Here is a 21,053-nt window from a genome sequence, read left to right on the forward strand (position 1 = left end):
TTTGTTAAACCAAGTCTTGTAATAAGTGTATTTTTTAAGACCCAAGAGAGGAGATGGCGAGAAGAGGGGAAATGAAAAAGGATTTTATTAATTGCCGAAAAACCAGAGAGGGCAAAACAAAAACTCAATCCAAAGGGAGGACAAGAAAACACACACTAACCAAGGGCAAACAAACAAGACGAGGCAAAACTGTGAAATAGAACTTAACAGGAAAAACAGAAATGATGGTAAAACTAAGGATGATCAGATAAAACAAATGGGCAGAAAAGGTGTGTGGCATAAGGAGGTGAACAAACAGGAATAGTAAATGAAACAGGTGAACATGATGAACAAAGCAGGTAAAGAGGATGAACTGGCAGGGAATGGTGAGGAGAAAGCTGAGGTGAAAACAAGGTGAGAAGAGCAACCAAAAAGACAAACCGGAAATGGAAATAAGGTGCTACAAAGTAAAACTACAAAACAAGAAGCAACAAAGGGAAACAAACAAAATTCCAGGTTCATGAGTCCAGGCATAAGCGAAAGGAAATTATATTCATGGGATGTTTAAGTTTGAATCTGATATATTGGACTCCTCTGGTAAGTTCCAGTTTTTGTTATGCAATATTTATACAAATAGCATGGTTAAACATTGTCTTTCATAACTGGTAGTCTGCGTTAGGGTCCTGGCAGACATGATCCATAAATCATTTGATTTTTGCGGTTGATCACCTTGTTGGAGAACAAAATTATATCCAATAAGTACTGAAACAATGATTCAAAACTTCAGAGAACGTCAAATTAAGTTCATCTGTAAAGATTAGAGTGCATATTGGGTGGATTCGGAAATTTCACCCGAATTATTCCCCCAAATTCGGTCATTTAAATCCAAACTGAAAAAAACAAATGCTAAACTAACCCATAAACCATATGGATATCTCATGCCAGCAAAACAATGCTATTGTGTTTACAATACATAAATAATTTAAGGTTTAGTTTTTCTTGAAAGGAAATAGTAACCTGTCACCTTTGACCTTGAATTGAAAGTACATTTTCTGCCAGTGTGTAGATTGAAGGTTGAAGATTCCACAGTTGTCAGGATAACATTTAAGATTTTTCAGGGAATCCCATTCTGGTGAAAAAAGTTTTTTTTAATTCTACAGGCTATTTTTGCTTCAGCCTAATTTTACTACATTGTGCAATATTCAGAACTTTAGATAACAAAAGAACATAAAACAAAGACTTCACAATTCCATTTACTATTCTGAAATATTGGGACAGCAAGAGATTATAATTGGGTGCTCTTAAGCGTCATTATCCTAGCAGAGCAGTGCACAAAGGGAGATATGAACAAAGAAACAGCTGTTTGTTCCTCTAAACTCCCACATGCAGACACATGGAAACTGTGAGCACACCACCGCCTTCACCAGGGCCTAGAGAAACTGAGGCACTCACACAGTAAAATGGTAATATCCACAATACTTCATCTGTGCAGCCAAGACAAGATTAAAATCCATCCCATCCCAATTTAGTCAATTCCAGAAGTCAATTTTTCTTGAAATGTGATAAATAAAAAGAAATCTCTTTTAAATTGTTACCTTGTGTGACACTATCTCTGCTACAAGCCACATTCATTAGGTGACAGTGGGCAGCTTATTATACCTTACACACAAATGTGGTATACAGGTTTCATATTCAGGGAAAAAAAGAGGACTGCTAAAAGATTCAAAGCAGCAAATATCAAGGATTTTATTACCAATATTATTAGAGAGAGCGAAAAACTTAACTTGATGCATCTCTGCTTTGCAAAGTTTGCTCATCTCCAACTTTTGCAAAAATGTTTTTACGTGCAATTAGACTGCCAATTATCCGATCGGCCTAAAGTCAGACAGAAGATTTAGCTAATAAAAAACACCTAATAGAAGTCTTAGGTCTTCATTTTTTTTAAAAATCAGACAGTTCCCATTGTGAATCAGCTGCGTGTGTCTCCCATTTTCTTCTCTTATTTCTATTTCTTAGGCTTTCAGCTTGTCCCTTTAGCGGTTGCCACAGTTGAACATGTTCTGCACATTGATTTGTGCATGAGTTTTTTTTTTTATGCCGGATGCTTTACCTGCCACAACCAAATCTTTATATTCGGGCTCGGGAGCTTGATGGCGGGGCCACACCTTGTGGGCTGGGATTTGATCCCGCTGCCTTCTGTATCCCAACTCGATGTTCTATCCATTGAGCCAACAGGCCCCCTCTGCGGTGCATGTGAACAGCGTTCCCCACGTTGCCCGAGAAAGCTAATTTCTCGGAGGACCGTGGCTGCTTAGAGTAAATCTGTTATCCTCTTCCATGCTGCCCTTTCATTAATCCCAAGGAAAACTAAGAGCACTTCACATATTCACCAGGGAGTGCACACTTACTGCGGGTTGTATGGAGCCATGATTGTTACATCCCAACAACGCTTAGCCCTACTCTGACCCACCCTGAAGATGGATAGAATTGGGTTCCTTGGCCAACTTTCACAACACTCTCCAATATTGCAAATAAAAAACAACAAATATATAAATGTGCATATTAGGTCTAAATTCTTATGCATTTTTCTATTTAAAAAATACACTGCAAACACAGACAATTTAGGAGTGAAAATAAATACTTTAGGGGGAGAATAAAAATGTTTTGCATAACTGCTTGTATCATCATTTTCAAAACTACACCTCTACACCTCAATGCAGTGCAGTGCAACGCTGCAAAACAGTTGAACTAACATCTTCAAAACAGCTTCAAACCAAACTTAACATTGTCACCTTTATGCGTAAAGATTTACTGTAGCAGTGTTGGATTAGGCCGACATAGTTTTAGCTTGGTGTTTCCAAGAGACTGACAACTGTGATGCAATTAATTTCAACAGCAAACAGAACATTGCCATCTTGCCTAAAATAATAATAATAATAATAATAATAATAATAATAATAATAATAATAATAATAATAATAATAATAATAATAATAATAATAATTTCCTGCAAAGACTAGAGAAGATCAGGTTTCCACCTCCTGTGTGAAAAGGGCTTAGTACAGTTGGCAATGAGAGAGAGGGCCGGTTGACTGGAAGCTCCTGTCTCATGGAGGAAGGACGCTCAGTTTTAAGATAATACAGTATGTGGAAAATTAGGCTGATAGTTTGAGCACATATTTTAGCATCTTCATATCAGTTAGTGAATAAAGGTTGGCACACACTTAAGACTGACAGTAAAGCCAATTATGAAGGTCATGTGTTCATAACAACTGGTCAAATCTACTTGGTCAGTCAGTGCCAGTCTGAGAAAACTCTTAAGGGTGTGCTGTGAAAAGATTCTAGTCTTTAGTCTAGCTGACATTAAGCTTATGCTTGTTTAATGTGTGTTTCAAAAAAATACTTTTATTGCATGTAAAGTAATGAGTTTGGACATTGTCAAATAAAGTAATGTCACACCCCACCCCACCAAGTATACTGTCAGATCTGCTAACTTCACCAACTGTTACTGAAACACCATATGGAATGATCTGATGTGTAATCTCTGTCAATTAAATGAGTTGACTTATTCCTTATGATTCAGGGAGTCTTGTGCATTTTTATGTCCTTGAATGTGGCCTTGAATTTTTGTTTTCGTGCAATCAGCACTAAGCAATAGTTCTTATTTCTTATATAGGTGCAATGTGTACTTGATTTTACACATTGCACCTTTAAACATGATTCATTGGAAAAGGGCCTACGGCTAACACTGCATCATGCCCATAATACTGCAGTACAGTGTGGTCAGGCTGCAAAATGATCAGCTACGTTGCTGTGCTCACCAGTACTAGAGCTGTGTCCCACCTTTTGCCCTGCAGGCACTTTATAGCTGAGGTAATGCTATGGAAACTGCTACAGGACTCCAGGCATCTTACACCAGTACATACACTCTTTAAGTTAAGATTGATCAGGTATATCAATAAAATGCATAGAAACGTAAGCAATACCTAAACATATGAGCTATATAAGCATGTTCTGAGGTAAGACTATCCTGACACCCAGCTTGGATGAGAAGGCTAGATGGACAGCTATTTTGTTCTAGCTTGGGTATATCTCCAACCTTCAGATGAGTAATCCTCTCTAACACAGGAGAACAACTGGCTGGCGGAAATTCAGCAAAGGAATGACATGTTATTTTAACAACTTGTAGATGCATGAAAAAAAGAACTGCGCTTAGACAAGTCATCACCTCTAAATCGCTACACTGCCCTGCCAAAACATTTTTTCATATATTCTTGGTGTACGTAATAACTTAAATAGAATTCTAAGCAAAAGGGTCATAAATTAGCTTTGATGGTCTTCTATTGATTTCTTCCTTTTGATCATGCACAGCAATGCATGTATCCCACTTATTTCAGCTCATTGAAAACATAGATATGCTACCTATTAGTAAAGTCAGTCTCTTACCGGAGGACCAGGCTCTCCTTTGGGGCCACGTAACCCATCTTCATAGTCATAGAAGACATCTGTCTCTTCATATCCGTAATCATATCCTCCCATGTCTACGTCATCATAGCTGCCATCCTGATCATGCTGTTCTGAGGTGTCCACCGTATTCTCTCGGTACAAAGTGGTGCCGTTGCCTCTCAGATATGTTTCCTGAAGCTGATGAGTCTGTTGGAAATGAATACGTGAGTCCCTGGTGCTGGTGATGGAAATATTCCTGAGTCGTTCCTTAACTTGACTTCGCGTGGCTTTGGATATCAGACCTGGGGTGGCATGGGGTGTCTGCAGGCTCCCAGAGTTGCTCTCATTTTCTGTGCTGTTCTCAGAGAGATCGCCATCCCCCTGGGATTTCCTCCATTTTGCCAACACACTTTTGGTAGTGGTGACTGGTGTGTTATAAGCGAGATCCAGCACGGCCTTCCTAGTCACGTTAGGTGAGCTGCGGTTATCAGGCTGAAGGGAAGAAGTGGTAGAGTGGACAAAGGGATCTAATGAGGAAATGTGCCTCTGGTCCCCCAGTTGAGGTTGTACTGATGGGTTCAAAGTGGAATTCTGTGTGACCAAGGTACCTGGAGACAGTTTTACAGCTGCTGTGGGTTTTATTGGGGTATGATGGGTAGCTGCTGCTTGAAAAAAGGTTTTTGTCAAGGGGTTAGAAGATGGGTCATTTGCCTTAATATCCAAACCAGAATGTGTCAGAGACAATCGGTGAGTGTCGGCCAGCCGGCACTGTTTTTTAAGGAAGCTGCAGTAGCGGGCGGCAACTTCGGCAGAGGGATAGATATCGAGTTGGCATATTCTGCCATTGAACGGTGCTGCTTTTGAGTTCATCCTCCCTAGAGTGAACAGGCCTCTAGAATCCCACAGTGTCTGAGATCTGCCCAGGGTCTGCTCCCGTTGCTGCACTGCCCCACAGTCCGCATAAAAGGACACCGAGCGCGCATGAACACCAAAAGCAAAAGAATGCTGGCGCCCATCCTGCCAGTCGTAGGTGAAGTAGACGGAGGCTTTCTCTGCAGTGTATATCGCCACTCTGCGTGGCAGCAGCTGAATGCCAAAATGGAGCCTGTCCCTGCCATCTCTGATACTAAAAACAAAAGCATTATTTGCTCGCCAGGAGCTTAGGCTAACCACAACTGAAAACTCCCTTCCAACCTCTGGCGGGAACAGACTCCCAGCTGGAGCTTCATAAAAGGTATCTGAGTCGAGTATTATCCCATATCCAGAAACAGGAAGATTCAAAGATGAGGGAACAGTGGTATAAGAAGTCAAATTTGAGCTTGTCCTCTCGTTGTTTGTACTGCTGGGGGCCGTAAGCCCCAGTCGATAAAGGATATCCACTCCTGTAAAAGAGACATTGGTAAGGTTAACATAGATAGATGGGATACAAAGCCGGTAGTAAGCAAAATAAAATGAAATCCAGTTAATAATTTTAAAAACAAGGTATAACAGTGAAATAACAGTCAAAGTTAAAAACTCATAATAAAGTCATTTTAAAATACATATTCGTCCATATGGTTATTAGATCTCATAAATGTAACGCTATGCAAAACCATGATTAGTAAAAGTAAACTTGATATTGAATTTAAAACATGTATTAAAGTCAGAAGATGAGATATCTTCATGGTAGTTCTGGTTGAAATTTTGGCAGTTGTGTTCTTTACTGGAGACGATCAATAGACAAAAAGTCTTTCTATATTCACAATCTGAAAAAAGTAATAGTACTTGAAAGGTCTGTGTCAAACAAAGTAATTCTAAAATGATAAAAACCATGATTAAGTCTCCTTTGTCCTATGCTGCTCAAAATTGAAATTACTGCCATAAAATGCAGAATCCTCGCCACAGGTTTGAAATATACCAGGAGAGAACCAGCAGATGGCAGAATTTGTCTTGTAAAGTGCCAGGAACCAATAAAGACTGTTTAAACTTGTTTTGCTAGTGTTGAGTTTGACAAAATTGTCTGACATTGGGTTCTTGACATTACATTTAGCAATGCTTGGAGGGTCCCAAAGCCAAACAGAAACTCTGACTTTTCTCTCAAATTTCGGATGTGTTACTCTACACTACAGAGTTTATTCTGCCTGGTCACAGAACATGATATCTGTATCCTTAGTGTTGCCAAAAAAAAAAAAAAAAAAAAAAAGGAATGCGGCCTTAATTTATGCGATTCCACAAGGAAAGTAGACCAAGAGGAGGACAATCATAAAGTACAGCTATACTGTAGATGGCTAGAAGTGCGTCTGTCAGCAAAGCTCTGTCCTTATATTCCTTATATTACAGCTGTATGCCAATCAGCCTCTTGGTGATTCAGCCATACCACTAATGAAGATTATTATCTGAAGTTCAGGAGCAGGAGCACACCCCTATCACCCCTCTGGTCCATTGTCTATAAATACCCTCCTGCCATGATCTGCACAGCATTCAGGTTTTTTCGTATCCCAACTTCCTGTTTGTTTGTCTCCATTCTATTGTCTTTAAAAGGGCCAGGGGGTCTGCTATGCATGGAGCAATAGCAGAGACTGCCCAAAGCCTTTCAGATCGTATGTGTCCCGGCCCACGGTTTTAACACTGCTGCCATTTCTCTATTCAACCATGATTCCTCATCCCAGTCTTCATCCCATTTTACTATCCATTACAGTTTCTATTCAGCAGATACTACTTATACATTTTATCCTCAACAAACTCTTTCTTCTTATCAGATTTGAGTGTGGGATGCTCCCTCGACTCTGAAGACTTGGTGGTAACACTGAGATTTCAGTTTGGCCTATGGATCAGCAGTTATGTCTGGAGGATGAAGAGTAAAGTACACGCTGAAAAGAACACCCTGCCTACAGTGAAGCATGGTGGTGGCTCTGTGATGCTTGTGGAAGGCAATATGGATTCATTTAAGCATCAGGAAATCTTAGAAACAATTGTTGAAGAGTGGGTAACATTGGAACTTCCAACAGGACAATGATCCCAGGCCCCCCTCACCAAGTCCACCAAGCCATTGTTACAGAAAAACTCCTGGAAGAATCTATAGGGGAAATTACAGTCATCTGACTTAATCCCCTAGACAATCTTTGAAAAAGGTGGTTGCAGCACACAAACCCAAGAATATTAGTGGAGGCCATTGCCTAATGGGGAATAGGCTAAGATTCCTCAGGACTGCTGCGATGAAGCTGGAGTCCGGCTATACATCACATTTGCAGCAGGCTGAAACTGCAAAAGAGTGCTCTATTAGGCACTTGTCATTATTGTATTAAATACATTTGGCATTCATAAATTTGGATTTTGTGTTGAATTTGGAGGAAGTATTTGCAATACAAACACTTACAAGTTTGTACATTTCGCCAAAACACCTCATTGTTGAGTCCATCTGAACCTGCAAATGCGTTTATTTGGGACTACTACACACTACATGAACACGTTTAAAGAAGAGAAAATACTATCAGATAAGCAAACGTATTTGAATGCAACTGCATAAAGCACTGCGTACTAATAGCATTTTAACCAACAAATTATTTATACACAAGTTGCTGGATAAACCAGTCACTGGCCAAAAACCAATTTAACCAGTAAATGCAGCAGCCAGGTCTCAAAAACCTGCTAAGATACAACCAGATTTTTTTGTACACTGCCATTTGCTAATGAAAGAGCCCCAAATAGAATATTACAAATACCAATAAAAATCACAATGAGTCAGTTTTTTTTTTTTTTTTTAATCAGTCCTTTGTTTGAGTGGTGAGCCATTACACCCTTACAACAGTCTCCCTATGTCGCTGATGACCTCTCCCATTCTTTCCCCCTTAGTTCCAGAAAGGCAGCTGTGATCCAGATGAGCAGCTGGGACTAGAGAAGGCTGGAGCTGAACTAGGATACAGGAAACCAGTCCACACAGCCTTTATGAATCAATCTGCCATCAGAGATTCATGAGAGCAGCTTTCCTGAAAGCAGCCCTGTCATTCTTTTCCCATGGCCACAGGTAATTCTTCAGACAATTTATGTTACCTTTTTTTGTCAGTGAGACACAACCAGACAAATGAGTAATGGCTGCTCAGTCATTTAACTTGATTGGACACAGGAGTGTGCAGTTTTGGCTTTGAGTAAAGAGCAATCGGTTGTACGTGAATGAGATGAGAATGACATGTGTCACATATATTAGTGAATTAGAAATTCGTAAGGTTGGTTTATCACCAAAATACTGACTTTTGTGTTTGTATGCTTGTGTGCACGTGAGGTAAGTGTGGGCATCTGTGTGTGCTGGCAGTAGCCATATGGAAGCCTGTGTATCTGCATGTGCGTGAGTGCATGGTGTTGGTTGTTCTGGTGAAGAGATCTCTCTGAATTAGCCATGAAAATACCTCAGACTACCCTGAGGTATTTTCATGGCTAATTCAGAGACATAACGTTATTCGAAAGTTGTCTCTTGACTCAGAGCATTGTGGGTTTACATTGTTTAAGAATTTAAGAAATATTTTGGATGACGTGTATATATACAATACAATATTTTCACCTTTCACACTAATCCATTGCATCAAATTTAAATGCCAATAACTTTTCATTCTGAAATTTCAACAGCAGACAGCTCTAAAGACATGATAATACTGTACTGTCTCGCACATCTGACACAAAGACGCCTCTTACATTTCCATTACTGCTTCAGAAAGAGAGACAATCACACATATAGTTTTTTTTTTTTTCAACCGTTAATCGTTAACTGCCAAGTAATTCATGTTCCAGCTTACCTTTGTGTTCGAGATCAAAGCCACTCACTTTTTTGGTCAACACACAGACCTCTGTTCCGTTTACATGCATTGTGATATATGGCCTAAATGCCTTTTCACGATCACTTGACTTATGATGATCTGCACTTATATAGCGCTTTTCTACTTATTGGCACTCAAAGCGCTTTACACTGCTTCTTATTCACCCATTCACACTCACAATCACACACACTCCGATGGGGGAGCTGCTATGCAGCTGGCCAACGCTCACCGGGAGCAACTAAGTTGGGGTTCAGGGTCTTGCTCAAGGACACTTTGATTGAACCAACAACTGCGATATTGGTGGACAACCGCTCTACCTTCCTGCACCACAGTCGCCTCTGCAAAAAAAAACTTGTGCACAAATGGTCCAACGTAGAACTTTCTAAACTAGCTGGATTAGCAGAGAAGGGCGAGATTAAGTGACAACGGGAAAAGATCACAGGATGCTGCAGTTACGTAGCCCCAGTTTGTGGCTGTCTTGTATTAATGTTACTTACAGTCCAGTCACAGAGATAACCCACTGATACCCCATCAATACATGGAAACGTTTAAAACCAGATGGTTTAAAACCTCTTTAAACCATCTGGATTTAATAAATAATTAGATCTACTGGACCAAAAGTATTAATAATCCATTTTCCTATGTGTCAGAAATGATTATTCCACTGAGTTTTGCAAGACAGTGTTTAATGTATTTGGAAGTGTGCAATAAACTCTTACATTTTGAAAACCATACTAGCACCATCTACGCCTGACAAAATAACAGTATACACATAATTAGTCACATGAAATCCAGAGCACTATAGATAAAAAGCTACACAGAATAATAATGGATCCCTGATTGATTTTCTTTACATAAGGGGCAGCAGACATTTATGCTTGAGAACTTATCAATATCAGGTCAACTTCAAATGACGTGTAAATAAACGGTTGCATATTTCTGGCAGTGGCCCCAGCAATATGTCCAAAAAAAAACAACATATCTTCAAAATTTATTAGAGTTTTCTATTTATTCTTTTGACAGCATTCTTTCTTGCTGAGTGAAGTGCCTTCAAGGTAGGTACAGCTAGAGGAGGGATATTACTCACACTGCTTCAAAGAAATGTATGAAGATGTACAGTTTCTCTGGACTCCAAAGACACGTGTGTTAGCTTAATTGGTGACTCTAAAATTGCCCAAAGCTGTGAATGTGAATAGTTGTATGTCTGTGTGTCTCTCTGTGCTGGTCCTGAGACAGACTGGTGACCTGTACAGGATGTACCCGGCCTTTCACCCTATGACAGCTGGGATAGGCTCCAGCAGTTACAGATACTGGATGGATGGATGTTTTTGCGGAGCCAAATGAAATGTGCCCATCTATAACAAACGGTTACCTTTTAGTTCTAACGTTTAACTCTTCTCATTCTTAAAAGAAAATGCAAATTTTACGATGTACTTCGCATTTTCTTTGCATGTAAAACTACACTGGCCAATATACCATTAATTTGATTAAATTTACATTTCTCAGCTTCTCAGCATCATCTTGGTGATGTGCGCGTGAGCAATAGTCACACTGCAGGATGCAGCAAAGTATTTTCCAGCTTGTTACCAAAAGAGAATTCGTACAGCTCTAATTTTCCATGACTTACCTATGGTACAAGTGAATTCTTTATGCTCTATTAATTCTGCGGATGTGTTCAGGGACAGGTGTTATTCTTTACAGTGTTTAAAATATGCAATAATAACAGCCTGGCTAGTAGTTTTTTCTTTATCTCTCTAGGGGACCAGCATAGTTTTTTTAAATCTGGTAATACATTATTTCTCTTGAGTTTATGTAGACAAAATAATCTACTGAAATTATGGATTTCAAGATCACATTTTCTGGCCATATTTCCCAGCCCTACGTCAAACATTCAGGGTCTTCTCTGATGGACCACATATGGGTGCAGCCATTAAAAAGGAATAAACAATAAAATTGCAGCTTTAAGTTACGTTTTATTTTTGATCTTGCTCTGCTAAATTGTTCCTAAAAAGTAGGCATGGTTTGGATGTAAGATAACGTGATGCTGCGGATAGATTAAGTAAGAAAAATCAAAAAAATAAGTTGCACCAGCTGACAATTTTGCTGATGATTAGTTGTGCATTAGGATTCTGCCGTTTACCTTGTGCTAGGTGTTCTTCTTCCCCAGAGAGTACTGCTGAGCATACTGACAGGAGCAGGAGAAAGTTCCACCTAAAGGGGCACACAAGCAGAAATGGATAAGTTCGTTTAAATAATTTGGATCAAAATTATTTAACACATATGAATATTTTTCTTTCTACACTTATATATGCATATGTACATATGTGTTTCCCAGACAGACTTTTTTTAGACAGGCCGCCCAACTCAGTAATAAATCCTGCAGGGAAACACCACACTAGAACTTCAAAATGAATTCAAAGCAAATACCTGGGCGAGAGGACAATGACAATGATATACACAAATGTCCAGGAAATTCATGACTGGTCTTCTTGCTGTAAGGAAACACTGTTCATAGCACTTTTTTTTTTTTCCTTTTTCCATTCATAAAAATGCATGTCAGGTGCTTTTTACTGTGTAAAATATACTGAAAATACAGAAAAAACACAGGTCTCTTGTCTCGGTGACAAGTGCGAATGCGGGACAAAATGGCCACTAAAGATGTGGACTAAGGAGCCATGGACTTTACTAGCAGTGCTCACCTCTGACATGTGACGCTAAAAGCAAAACACAGGTGCAATTAAAAATATAACCCAACTAGGTTCAATTTAAATGAGTAAACATCATGCAAACATATAAAAAGGCACTAACATCAGGGAATGGAGTCCCTAACTTACATCTGTGCCTGCCACAAATGTCCGATGAGACAACAGTTAAATCCACTACAGCCTGTGACCTTACAGGGACTTGGCTCCTACTTTGGTAGCGCGGGAGAATTTGGGAACTTTTGGGAACAGCTAACCTAAATTTTAACAACACAAAATGCCGAGTCAGCGGGTGGGGTTGGCTAAAGTTAGCATAGACACCAGAAGGAACGTTCGCTAGCCAGCTAGCTCTACAGCAAAGTCTGCATAACATGGTTTAAGGCAACAGCAATGAGTCGGCCAACTTTTTGGAAATTAGACATAAAGTAAATGTAGTCGTTCATGGTCCCATCCAACCCACCAGGTGTGTCCCTTAGCGAAACACCCGGCGCCCCACTGCTCCCCTCAGGGAGATGGGTTAAATGCAGAGAAAGAATTTCATTGTAACATGTATGTGCAATATGTACATGTGCTCAATGACCACAATAATTTAAATAAATAGAAAAGAAGCTGTTGCCCCGAACTTTGAGGTCCCTGCATAAAGCAGTAGAAACATCTTTCACAGATCAAACCAGTACATATTGTACATCTGATACTAAACGAACTTTCTACAAACCATATCATTTCAGCCCAATATAACAAATTTAGTGAAAAGTATATCATAACTTTAGAACTAACCACTTACGGGCTAATTCTGACTTTGGCTACAGATAAGAGAGAGAACGAGAGGGAGAGAGTACATTTAAAAAAAAAATAGCAATTTGCAGCACATGCCACTGGGACCATTTGTATTTTGTAAACCGAACTATAAATTGCTAAACTAAGAAAAACTTCCCTTTAGGGTCACTGCTAATGAAAAGAAGCAGCCCCAGTCAACATTGACAAGAAGCATTTAGAAATGAAAGCAACATGGCTCCTCTGTTAACAGCATCATTCATCTTTGATATTTCGTATGTGAAAATATATATAATTTTTAACTATGTTTTTACTCTTTCCAGACAATTGTGGAATTTGGAAGCAAAGCTATAAGCACAAAGTGGGAAAATGTCCAGCTAAGATGAGAGAGACCTTTCACTCCTGCTTTTAAAATTATAACTATTTTATGTAGGCAGTTTGCTAAGCAACTTGTGTGTGTGAGGATTTTTAAAATATTTAAAGATATCTTCCTTCTTTTGCATACTTAGACCTAAAAGTACTTTATGGTTTTGTCCTTTAGTCCTTACTGACAACACCTCTAGGTGGCACTGCCCACATACAGCTAGAGAATGGCAGTATGTACTACATACAACGAGTAAAAGGCCAAAGGCCAAATTAGAATATATCCATTGCAGTGACATGTTCCATATGAGATGTTTTAAATCAGGTGCAAACACGACTAGAGGATGTGTAAAAATGATCGCATTCTTTCATATAACGCCGGCTCTGTCCATCAACTCCTCTCTCGTGTCTGCAGCACAACCATTAAGACACACCAATACTTGTAAATCTACTCAGATTTTAAGGATTTGTTTGTTTTTTTCCTGGCTATAGATAACAAATTATATTGCTAAAATGCACTTACAATAGGATGTAAAGTCAAAACACACTTTCATAAGCTAAAAATTACAGATCACGTGTAGCATATCCCATGTGTTTTTAGTCATTAATAATGGCTGAATGTGTCTGGCCGTGCGTGTAACTGTGTCAATATAATGTCTGCGACCAACTACATCATTTGAAGTATATTATCATTGTGCAGAGTTTGTAACTGTAGGAAATTTGGCAGGTTTAGTGTTGAAGCACAATACCATCTGATACATGGAGTTTAGCGTTATCTTAAGTTTCTATTTGGAGTTACTATGATAGTTTGGTGGGGTTTTTAATATTTTGGAGCAGAATTCCATATTGTTCATACTACAAGTGGGAGTTTGGAAAATTTGCATGCAAACTGAAATAAACAGAGTTTTATATTTTGCATAAAACAGTTACTGATATAAATGGTCTTGCACTTATGTAGCACTTCTCTACCTCCTTCACCCATTCAGACAACTGTAGGGGACCTGCTATGCACTAGGGTTAGGGTTCAGTGTCTCGCTCGAGAACACGTTGACATGCGAAAGGACAAGCTGGGAATCAAACTAACAATCCTGGGATTTGTGAAGCACTGCTCCACCTCCTGGGCCAGATATAAAGAACACTGACAATCTGCAACTCTGAATATTCTCACAAACTCTGTCACATTGAAAAACCTGTAAGTGGCTTCTGGCATCTGATGACTTTCAGCACTCATGGTGTGATGGTAGTACAAAAGTCCTGCCATCAGTCACAGGCAGCTGATACACCTTACACATCCAGGGACTTTTATTTGAGTGTGATTGCTATAATCCCAGCAAAGTGGCTACCACTGTTCGTGTGGCCCTGACTGACAGAGATCCTTAGACAGACAGGTGTGTTTGGTTTCCCACAAAATGGAGCTTTGCAAAAGACATGAAAAGGAAATGTGATTGGCTATAAGAAGAAGCACCATGAGCTGTGCTTGTCACCTGTTCCCCACATCGAGAAAGTGGTGCGACATTCCTCGGCCGGGAACACAGACATATGCCCAAAGCGAGACGAAGCCATACAGGAAAATGGGAGAAGCGGGGAAGGGTGGGGGTATATGAACATGATCATTCTTGTGTTGAGAAAGGATTAAACTGGCATTTATAAAGTAGAACTTAAGAAAAAACCTAACCGAATTTAAACTAACTAACTAGCATTCCATTTTTGAAGAGTCAAGTGGGGCCACGTGATGCTGATTCAGACAGGTTTTTTGCTGCCTGTCTGTCACGGAGACGCGTCTATTTAAGGCCTCCCTGAGGCTCTGCCACCGAACAACCCTCCGGTCATTGCTTTTGAACATGTGCAGTGATGTAAGCACAAATGGTGGAAACTTTCCTGCACCTTCGCCTTCATCCTTGTGTGTCAGTTTTTAACTATGGTGTTTGGGTACATTATAATTGTTAACATGTGTTCGGAACCTCATGCTTTATATTCAAACAAACGGGAAGTGGGACAGACTCATATCCACACTATAGGCTCCATGCCGATCTTCAATTTCTTTGCTATCTAGTGACGGCACAATATGACATGCTTCTCAGTCCTAGAAGTTAATGGAAAAGACTGCTGAGAGCAAGACAAAGCTCCCCAAACACTGCTCTGTTGACTAAGGGAAATACCACTATGTGGAGAGTGGGTGTCAAGTCAAGACTATAAATAATCACAAGTTGAAACTCCCCTTTGCCAATCATTCCAGCAGTAACAGATCTCGCCTTTCTCCCCCTCAAAATGAACTTGGATGCCTAACAATGGTTCATTCAACCGAGGAAAATGGGCAAATGGAGAAGCAAAGTGTTCATTGTGGTTTGGCAAACAGGAGCAAACCCACTTAAGTCGTGTTTTGAATTCACAGGAGGAAAAGGGAAACAATTTTCTTTCGTTCGTCGCGGGCGTCTGTCAGGGGGAGGCGACTTTGTGAGCAGCGACATTCACTACTGTTTACATGTCTAGTTTGGCAGGCACCTTCCCAAATCCATTAACAGCAACACGGCATGCAAAGCTGTTAATCTGAAATGTTTAACCTCTTTAAGGAATAAACAAAGAGGAAGGGATACCAATCAAAATGCTGTTAAACTGTGCTGTGGGTAAATCCAACTGCAGCCTCTCTTTACTCTGCTTTTGGTGGAAAAGGTTCTGTGTAAGGACATGTTGGACCATCTTAACAAACCTGATGGGAGTCACCTTGACTGACCTGTTGCATTTCAACCCTTCCGTTGAAAAAAGGTTCAGCCTTCGGAATACTGCAGCAGGGGATGTCGTAGAGCTTTGAAAGTGCTCCACGTGGAGTCATATTCAGAAAATTGAGGTTTAAAGAACTTGACCTTGGAGCTTGTATCTAATCACCTCTAAACAGCCCAAAATGTGGTGGAGTCAGGCCCAAGTTTTAAAGTGAGTGGAATTCCCTGACACACATGCACTGACACAGTGCTCCAAGTTGCTGCATTCAGACTTTTTATAGTCTTCACTTTGCCAAGACATTAAATAGTGACAGAACTACATTTGACACATGAACAACTGCACCCATTATTTAGGGATCCATCATTAATAAAGGAATCTGGGCTTCTTTTGCTGTTCCTGCATGCGCCATCTCTTCAGCTGAACCAAAACATTCCTGGACATGAACAAGTAACTGATGCGCAGCCAATATCTGTTCCTATTGGCCGTGTTTCAGGCTTAGCACCTGTATCCTGATCATAATTACTTCATTACGGAAACACTAAGTGGGCCTGCATTCTCATGTCCAAATGGCCAACGGCTAAAATTACCAAGTCAACCATTTTCATGTTTCACTTGATTGTAATTCCTCATTAGCCGAGGCTTGAAATACTTTTCATTTGATTACCAGGCCACTCGAAGCAACAGATGAATAAAAACACAAATCATATCGTTCTCAGAGATCAGCGTGTTGTGCGCCGGATGCTCCTCGTCTGACAAAGAGCCAAGCGTTTGAAAGCTCACTGGGGATTGGTGACTGGAGTCAAGAGGTCGCTGTAGACCAGAGTAAAGATTGACTTAGTCCACGAGGCAGCGAGCGGACAAAGGGCTGTGAGTAAACTTCTACTGGCCTTTATTAGTCTTACTCTCTTCCCTTTGCAGAAGGACCTGCAGATGTTAAGTGGGTTAAATGCTCTGAATCACACAGAGAGGCCAAAACCCCTATAGACACTGGTGTGGAGAAGATGAGCAGGCTGTGATCCCACAGTGGATTCATTCATATTTTTTCAAGGCGATGTGATTTCAAGACATCTTACACCTTAGTTTACTTAACTAATGTGTGTAAAAATAGCTCCTAAAAATGTTCACAGTGATGTCTGTGGATTGTCCTGATTAATCTTTGTTACGTTTCACCACTTCTCTAAGTAAAATTCTATTTATCCTTCCTAAAATAAGTCTTGCCACCAAAGATGTCAGCAGGCACGAATAAAATCGTGACTTACTACATCACTAGACATCATTAGAAGTAGAAGGTTTGTCATTTGGTCGAACTGAAGTTCAGCATCACCCAAATAAAACCAATAAATCCATCCCATCATATCAATTTGCACTACAAAGTGTTTCTTGGTACAATTTACAGTAGATGGAAAACATAGTCAAGGGCCTTATTAAAGTAATTATAGTAATCAGATATGATGGTAGCCTCATGCCGAGCAACAGTACCTGTACTTAATGTATCTGTACTTCATCTAATGACCTCAAGTGCTCGGGAATACTTACACATTACATGAACAACATGGAAAAAAACCACCTTTGTATATTTACAGTAGACTGGTTGGTGGTCCAGTCAAGTCAGCAAAATGCATATTCACCGATTCGTATTTATATCCTAACACAAAGGATAACGTCGTCCCAGATCTCACCATGACCAATAGTGTATTTAGCGTTTTTTTTTTTTTTTTAAAGAGCATCCCTCAGTGATTTTTTGAATCATTTCAGCAGCATTATACCCCCACAACAAACCTTCCAGCAAACCTCATGTCTCAAGTTAGTGTACTTATGCTACATTAAGTAATGTGTACTATAGAGAGCTAAGACAGCTGCAGATGTCTTTGTGAACTTCCTTTTCAACTACCCCCACTTCTAAGATATTAATCTTTTTCTTGGGGGGGGGGGGTATTTTTTGCTAGACTTTTCCTTTAATAGTCCCAATTCTCCAGTCCATTAAGTACTGCCAATCTTCACTTCCCAAAAAACTCATCACTTCACTATGAGAGCCTTTGTAGTTGGGGAGAGCTCTAGGTCAAGTGTGTAATACATGATTAGATGTGAATCTCTGCAGCTGTAAAGTCCAGTCACTGCCAGCAGTGGAGCAGCAATGCCTGCAACAGTGGATGATTGTCTGGAGCTCAGGAGCCAGTTAACCACTGATGCATACACACTAACTCTCCCAGTGAATTCAAGGGGAGGCCACCCTTGATCTCATTCAGCTCTGCTCTGCAGAGAGTCTGCATAAGACTCTGAGTTTCACGCTCAAGGGCGAAAAGCAAATATGGAATCCTAATATTTCAGGTCCACTTTGTTTTTTCAATCAAGCTGGCACCATAAACTGAGAACTATGGGATTCCCGGAGATTTCAGCTGTCTTTCAATCATATCTGGATGGCATTCTGAGTGCAGGCCACTTGGATTTGCTTCTGATAGCAGAAAATCCACTTCCTGTTAAACAGCCTACATGGACATGCACATTTCTATTGCCTGAAGGTAACAGGACAACAAAGCCTGCTGCATGCTAGATGTCAGTAACACACATGTTAGATCTCCACACACTGACTATTATTCTTAAGCTTCTAGTAAAGATGTATCACTGATATGGTCATCAAGCTTATAACAACTGCGTGGTTTCAATATAAGTGATAAAGGAATTACCACATGGCAATCAGGTTATAATAATAAAGTTCAAAGCCAAGTCCTCTCGTGACAGCTACATCCATCAAGACCATCCATAAATAAAAGTTCAAATACACCTATTCATGAAAATAATACACTTGGACAGGAGTGAGGTCGTGCGCAAATAGAGCACAAACAATGGGGTCTAACTGCAAAGACCCTAAAAAGAAAGAGAAGGCAAACTCATGGCGATGAGTGTCTAAATGTATGGATCTATTGTGTCTGTCGGGCTTTGATGACAGAAACTTGTCAACTGGCGCCGCTGCCAGCAACACACGCCAGAAACCGGAACAGCGATAAGAAGTCGGGTTACATTTTAAATGAAATCTCGTCCTGGGGACCGTTTCAATTTGCACTCTCGGCCTAACACAAGCACACAACTCGACCAAACGGACACTTACGTCGCTGCCGCGGAAACGTGTCCACTCCTTGTCCGTTGAGCTCCTAAATGCATTTGTATGCATTTGTCCAGGCAGCAGAGATCTGGGCGAAAACAGAATCACACTCGAGAGGATGCCGGCTCATGGGCTTAACCCTTCGGTACGAGCCGGAGGACGCGTAAACTGGACGGAGGAGTACTGCCAGCTCAGAATGTCCTCATCGTCTTGCAGTCCCAGGGGTGAGATCTCTCCCACTCGGTCAAAGCTGAGCCTCTGCTGCGCGCAGAGGACTCGGGCCGTTTTTACCCAACGTGAAGACGCGCAACGGCTTCCAGAAGAAGAGTCGAATCGGAGAGCGGTTAATCGGGAATGGCAGTGTGGGCTGCTCTGTGAGATCAGGGGAATGAGAAGTCCGCTTCCTCTCTCAGAGTGATCTCCAAACACAAGAGCGGATCCAGCTCTGCGCGTCTTTTCCTCCAGGCGGTGGTTTCTGCTATGTGCCTTGACTTGCACTGATGCAAAGGGACCTGTATTCTGCCCAGCACAACTGCAGCTGGCGGTGTTGGGTTTCACCAGTTACTAACTCGTGACACTACGGATATAGTTTTGGCTCGTGTTCATCGATGCCCTTTGTCTAGCCCGAGTTTTAAATAGAGTGGAAGTCAAACCTTATGCAAAGGCAATAAGCTGACACGCTGCCCAAAGGGGCTACATTAAGGCTCATAGATGTCGGTTTGCCAAGTCATCAAATAGTGAGAGAAATAAATTTGACATAAGAAAATGTGCACACATCATATATGATCCATCATATACACGAAAGCACCTGTGTTTTTGTGCTGCTTAGGTGTTGTGTTCCTGCATGCACGCCCAAAGTGGGTGAAATGCTCCACTGAGCACCATAATCGTTCTTGCAAGACAATGCCAGAGACTAACAGAGGTGATCAGCTGCAGCTCATGTGGCTTCTGACATGCAATTCTGCAAAGGGAAGGTTGCTCCAGCATGATGTTCATACCAGAACTAGTGATACTTCCTCAAAGTAAAATTCGAATGTCAGAATTCACACTCTAAATAGAAGCTTTGAGGTTGGCAGTAATGTAATAGTTTTGCTTTTAAAACACGATTAAAAGCCCCCAAACGTATTGGGAATCTCACATAGACTTGCTAGCATTAAGAATGAGAAGCTGGAAAGTCCTTTTTAGCATCGCTCGGTTAAACAATAATGAATCATTGCTTGATAGATCAATAATAAAAACAATAATGGTGTGAAAATATGATACAACTATGAATATTGCAGCTAAGACAAATGTGGTGGTGCAGTATAAAACTAGTATAAAACAGCCAAGTAGCATTTTGGTCTTCATTTTCATGGCCAGTGTCCAAAATCATTACATCCTAAATTTGGGCCTCCTGTTAACTGCATTTGTACTCTCATAAAAACAGCCACTTAATGGTACAGCCCTCCCTCGGATTTAATCACGAGCATGTCTGAGAAGCTAAAACAAAGATGATTTACCAAGTTGAGTTAAATGTTATGTACAGTAGTTTGAGGGGTTTAGATATAACACAGCTTTATTAGCAGTAAAACTCCAAGTAGTGTTTGTCATAAAACAATTTTGCTCTGGAGATGATTATATTCAGATATAACCCTCCTTTGTTTCATCGCAGCCATGTCTGAACACAGCCCTGTGGTGTTTTCCCCCTTAAAAATTACAGTTTTCATTATCTCTTCCATTAATTCATCCTAAACAAACAGGCTTCTAATTACTTCCACCACTCCCCATTCAGGTTAACCCATTAACCTAGAACAAACAGAGCTCTGTGGGTCCATGGCCGCCCCCGTCACCTCCTCCCACGCACCCCAGCATCCTCCTCCAGACATCCGCAGCTTCCCTCAGTTTAGCTGGGACAGAGAGGGAGTCCATGTGCTTTGCAGTTTGGGGAACTGGCAGGATGCTACTCGGAGACAGATCAGTTCCTCGCTCTAATCCCAGGTGGGACAGTTACAGTGAATAGTTATGATGTCCAAATAAGAAGCAATATAAGAGATGTCAAAATTACCTGAAAATACTATAAAAAGTTAGGGTCTCGAAGAGCATTCATATGGTGGTGCCTGCAAACAAGCCATCTGTGGCTCTTTAAGCTACAGGTCTGTGTGCATCTGCAGCGGTGGGTCAAACTCTTTTCCCCCTCTTCATTAA

General features: G+C 40.6%; 1 protein-coding gene across 1 annotated transcript in view; it reads right to left on the reverse strand.

The window, feature by feature from the left end:
* LOC137131920 (collagen alpha-1(XXIV) chain) overlaps positions 1 to 19,424 on the reverse strand; it is a 76,177-nt gene extending 56,753 nt beyond the window's left edge. Inside the window, exons 1-3 of the mRNA XM_067513806.1 lie at positions 18,876 to 19,424; positions 11,353 to 11,423; positions 4,426 to 5,807 (exon numbers count right to left, since the gene is read on the reverse strand). Coding sequence (XP_067369907.1) covers positions 4,426 to 5,807; positions 11,353 to 11,423; positions 18,876 to 18,928 — 1,506 coding nt within the window. The 5' untranslated portion in view covers positions 18,929 to 19,424. The remainder of the gene's footprint in view (positions 1 to 4,425; positions 5,808 to 11,352; positions 11,424 to 18,875) is intronic.
* Between the last annotated feature and the right edge of the window lie 1,629 nt (positions 19,425 to 21,053).

Source organism: Channa argus, chromosome 8 (genome assembly GCF_033026475.1).
Source record: "Channa argus isolate prfri chromosome 8, Channa argus male v1.0, whole genome shotgun sequence".
Lineage (NCBI taxonomy): Eukaryota > Metazoa > Chordata > Actinopteri > Anabantiformes > Channidae > Channa > Channa argus.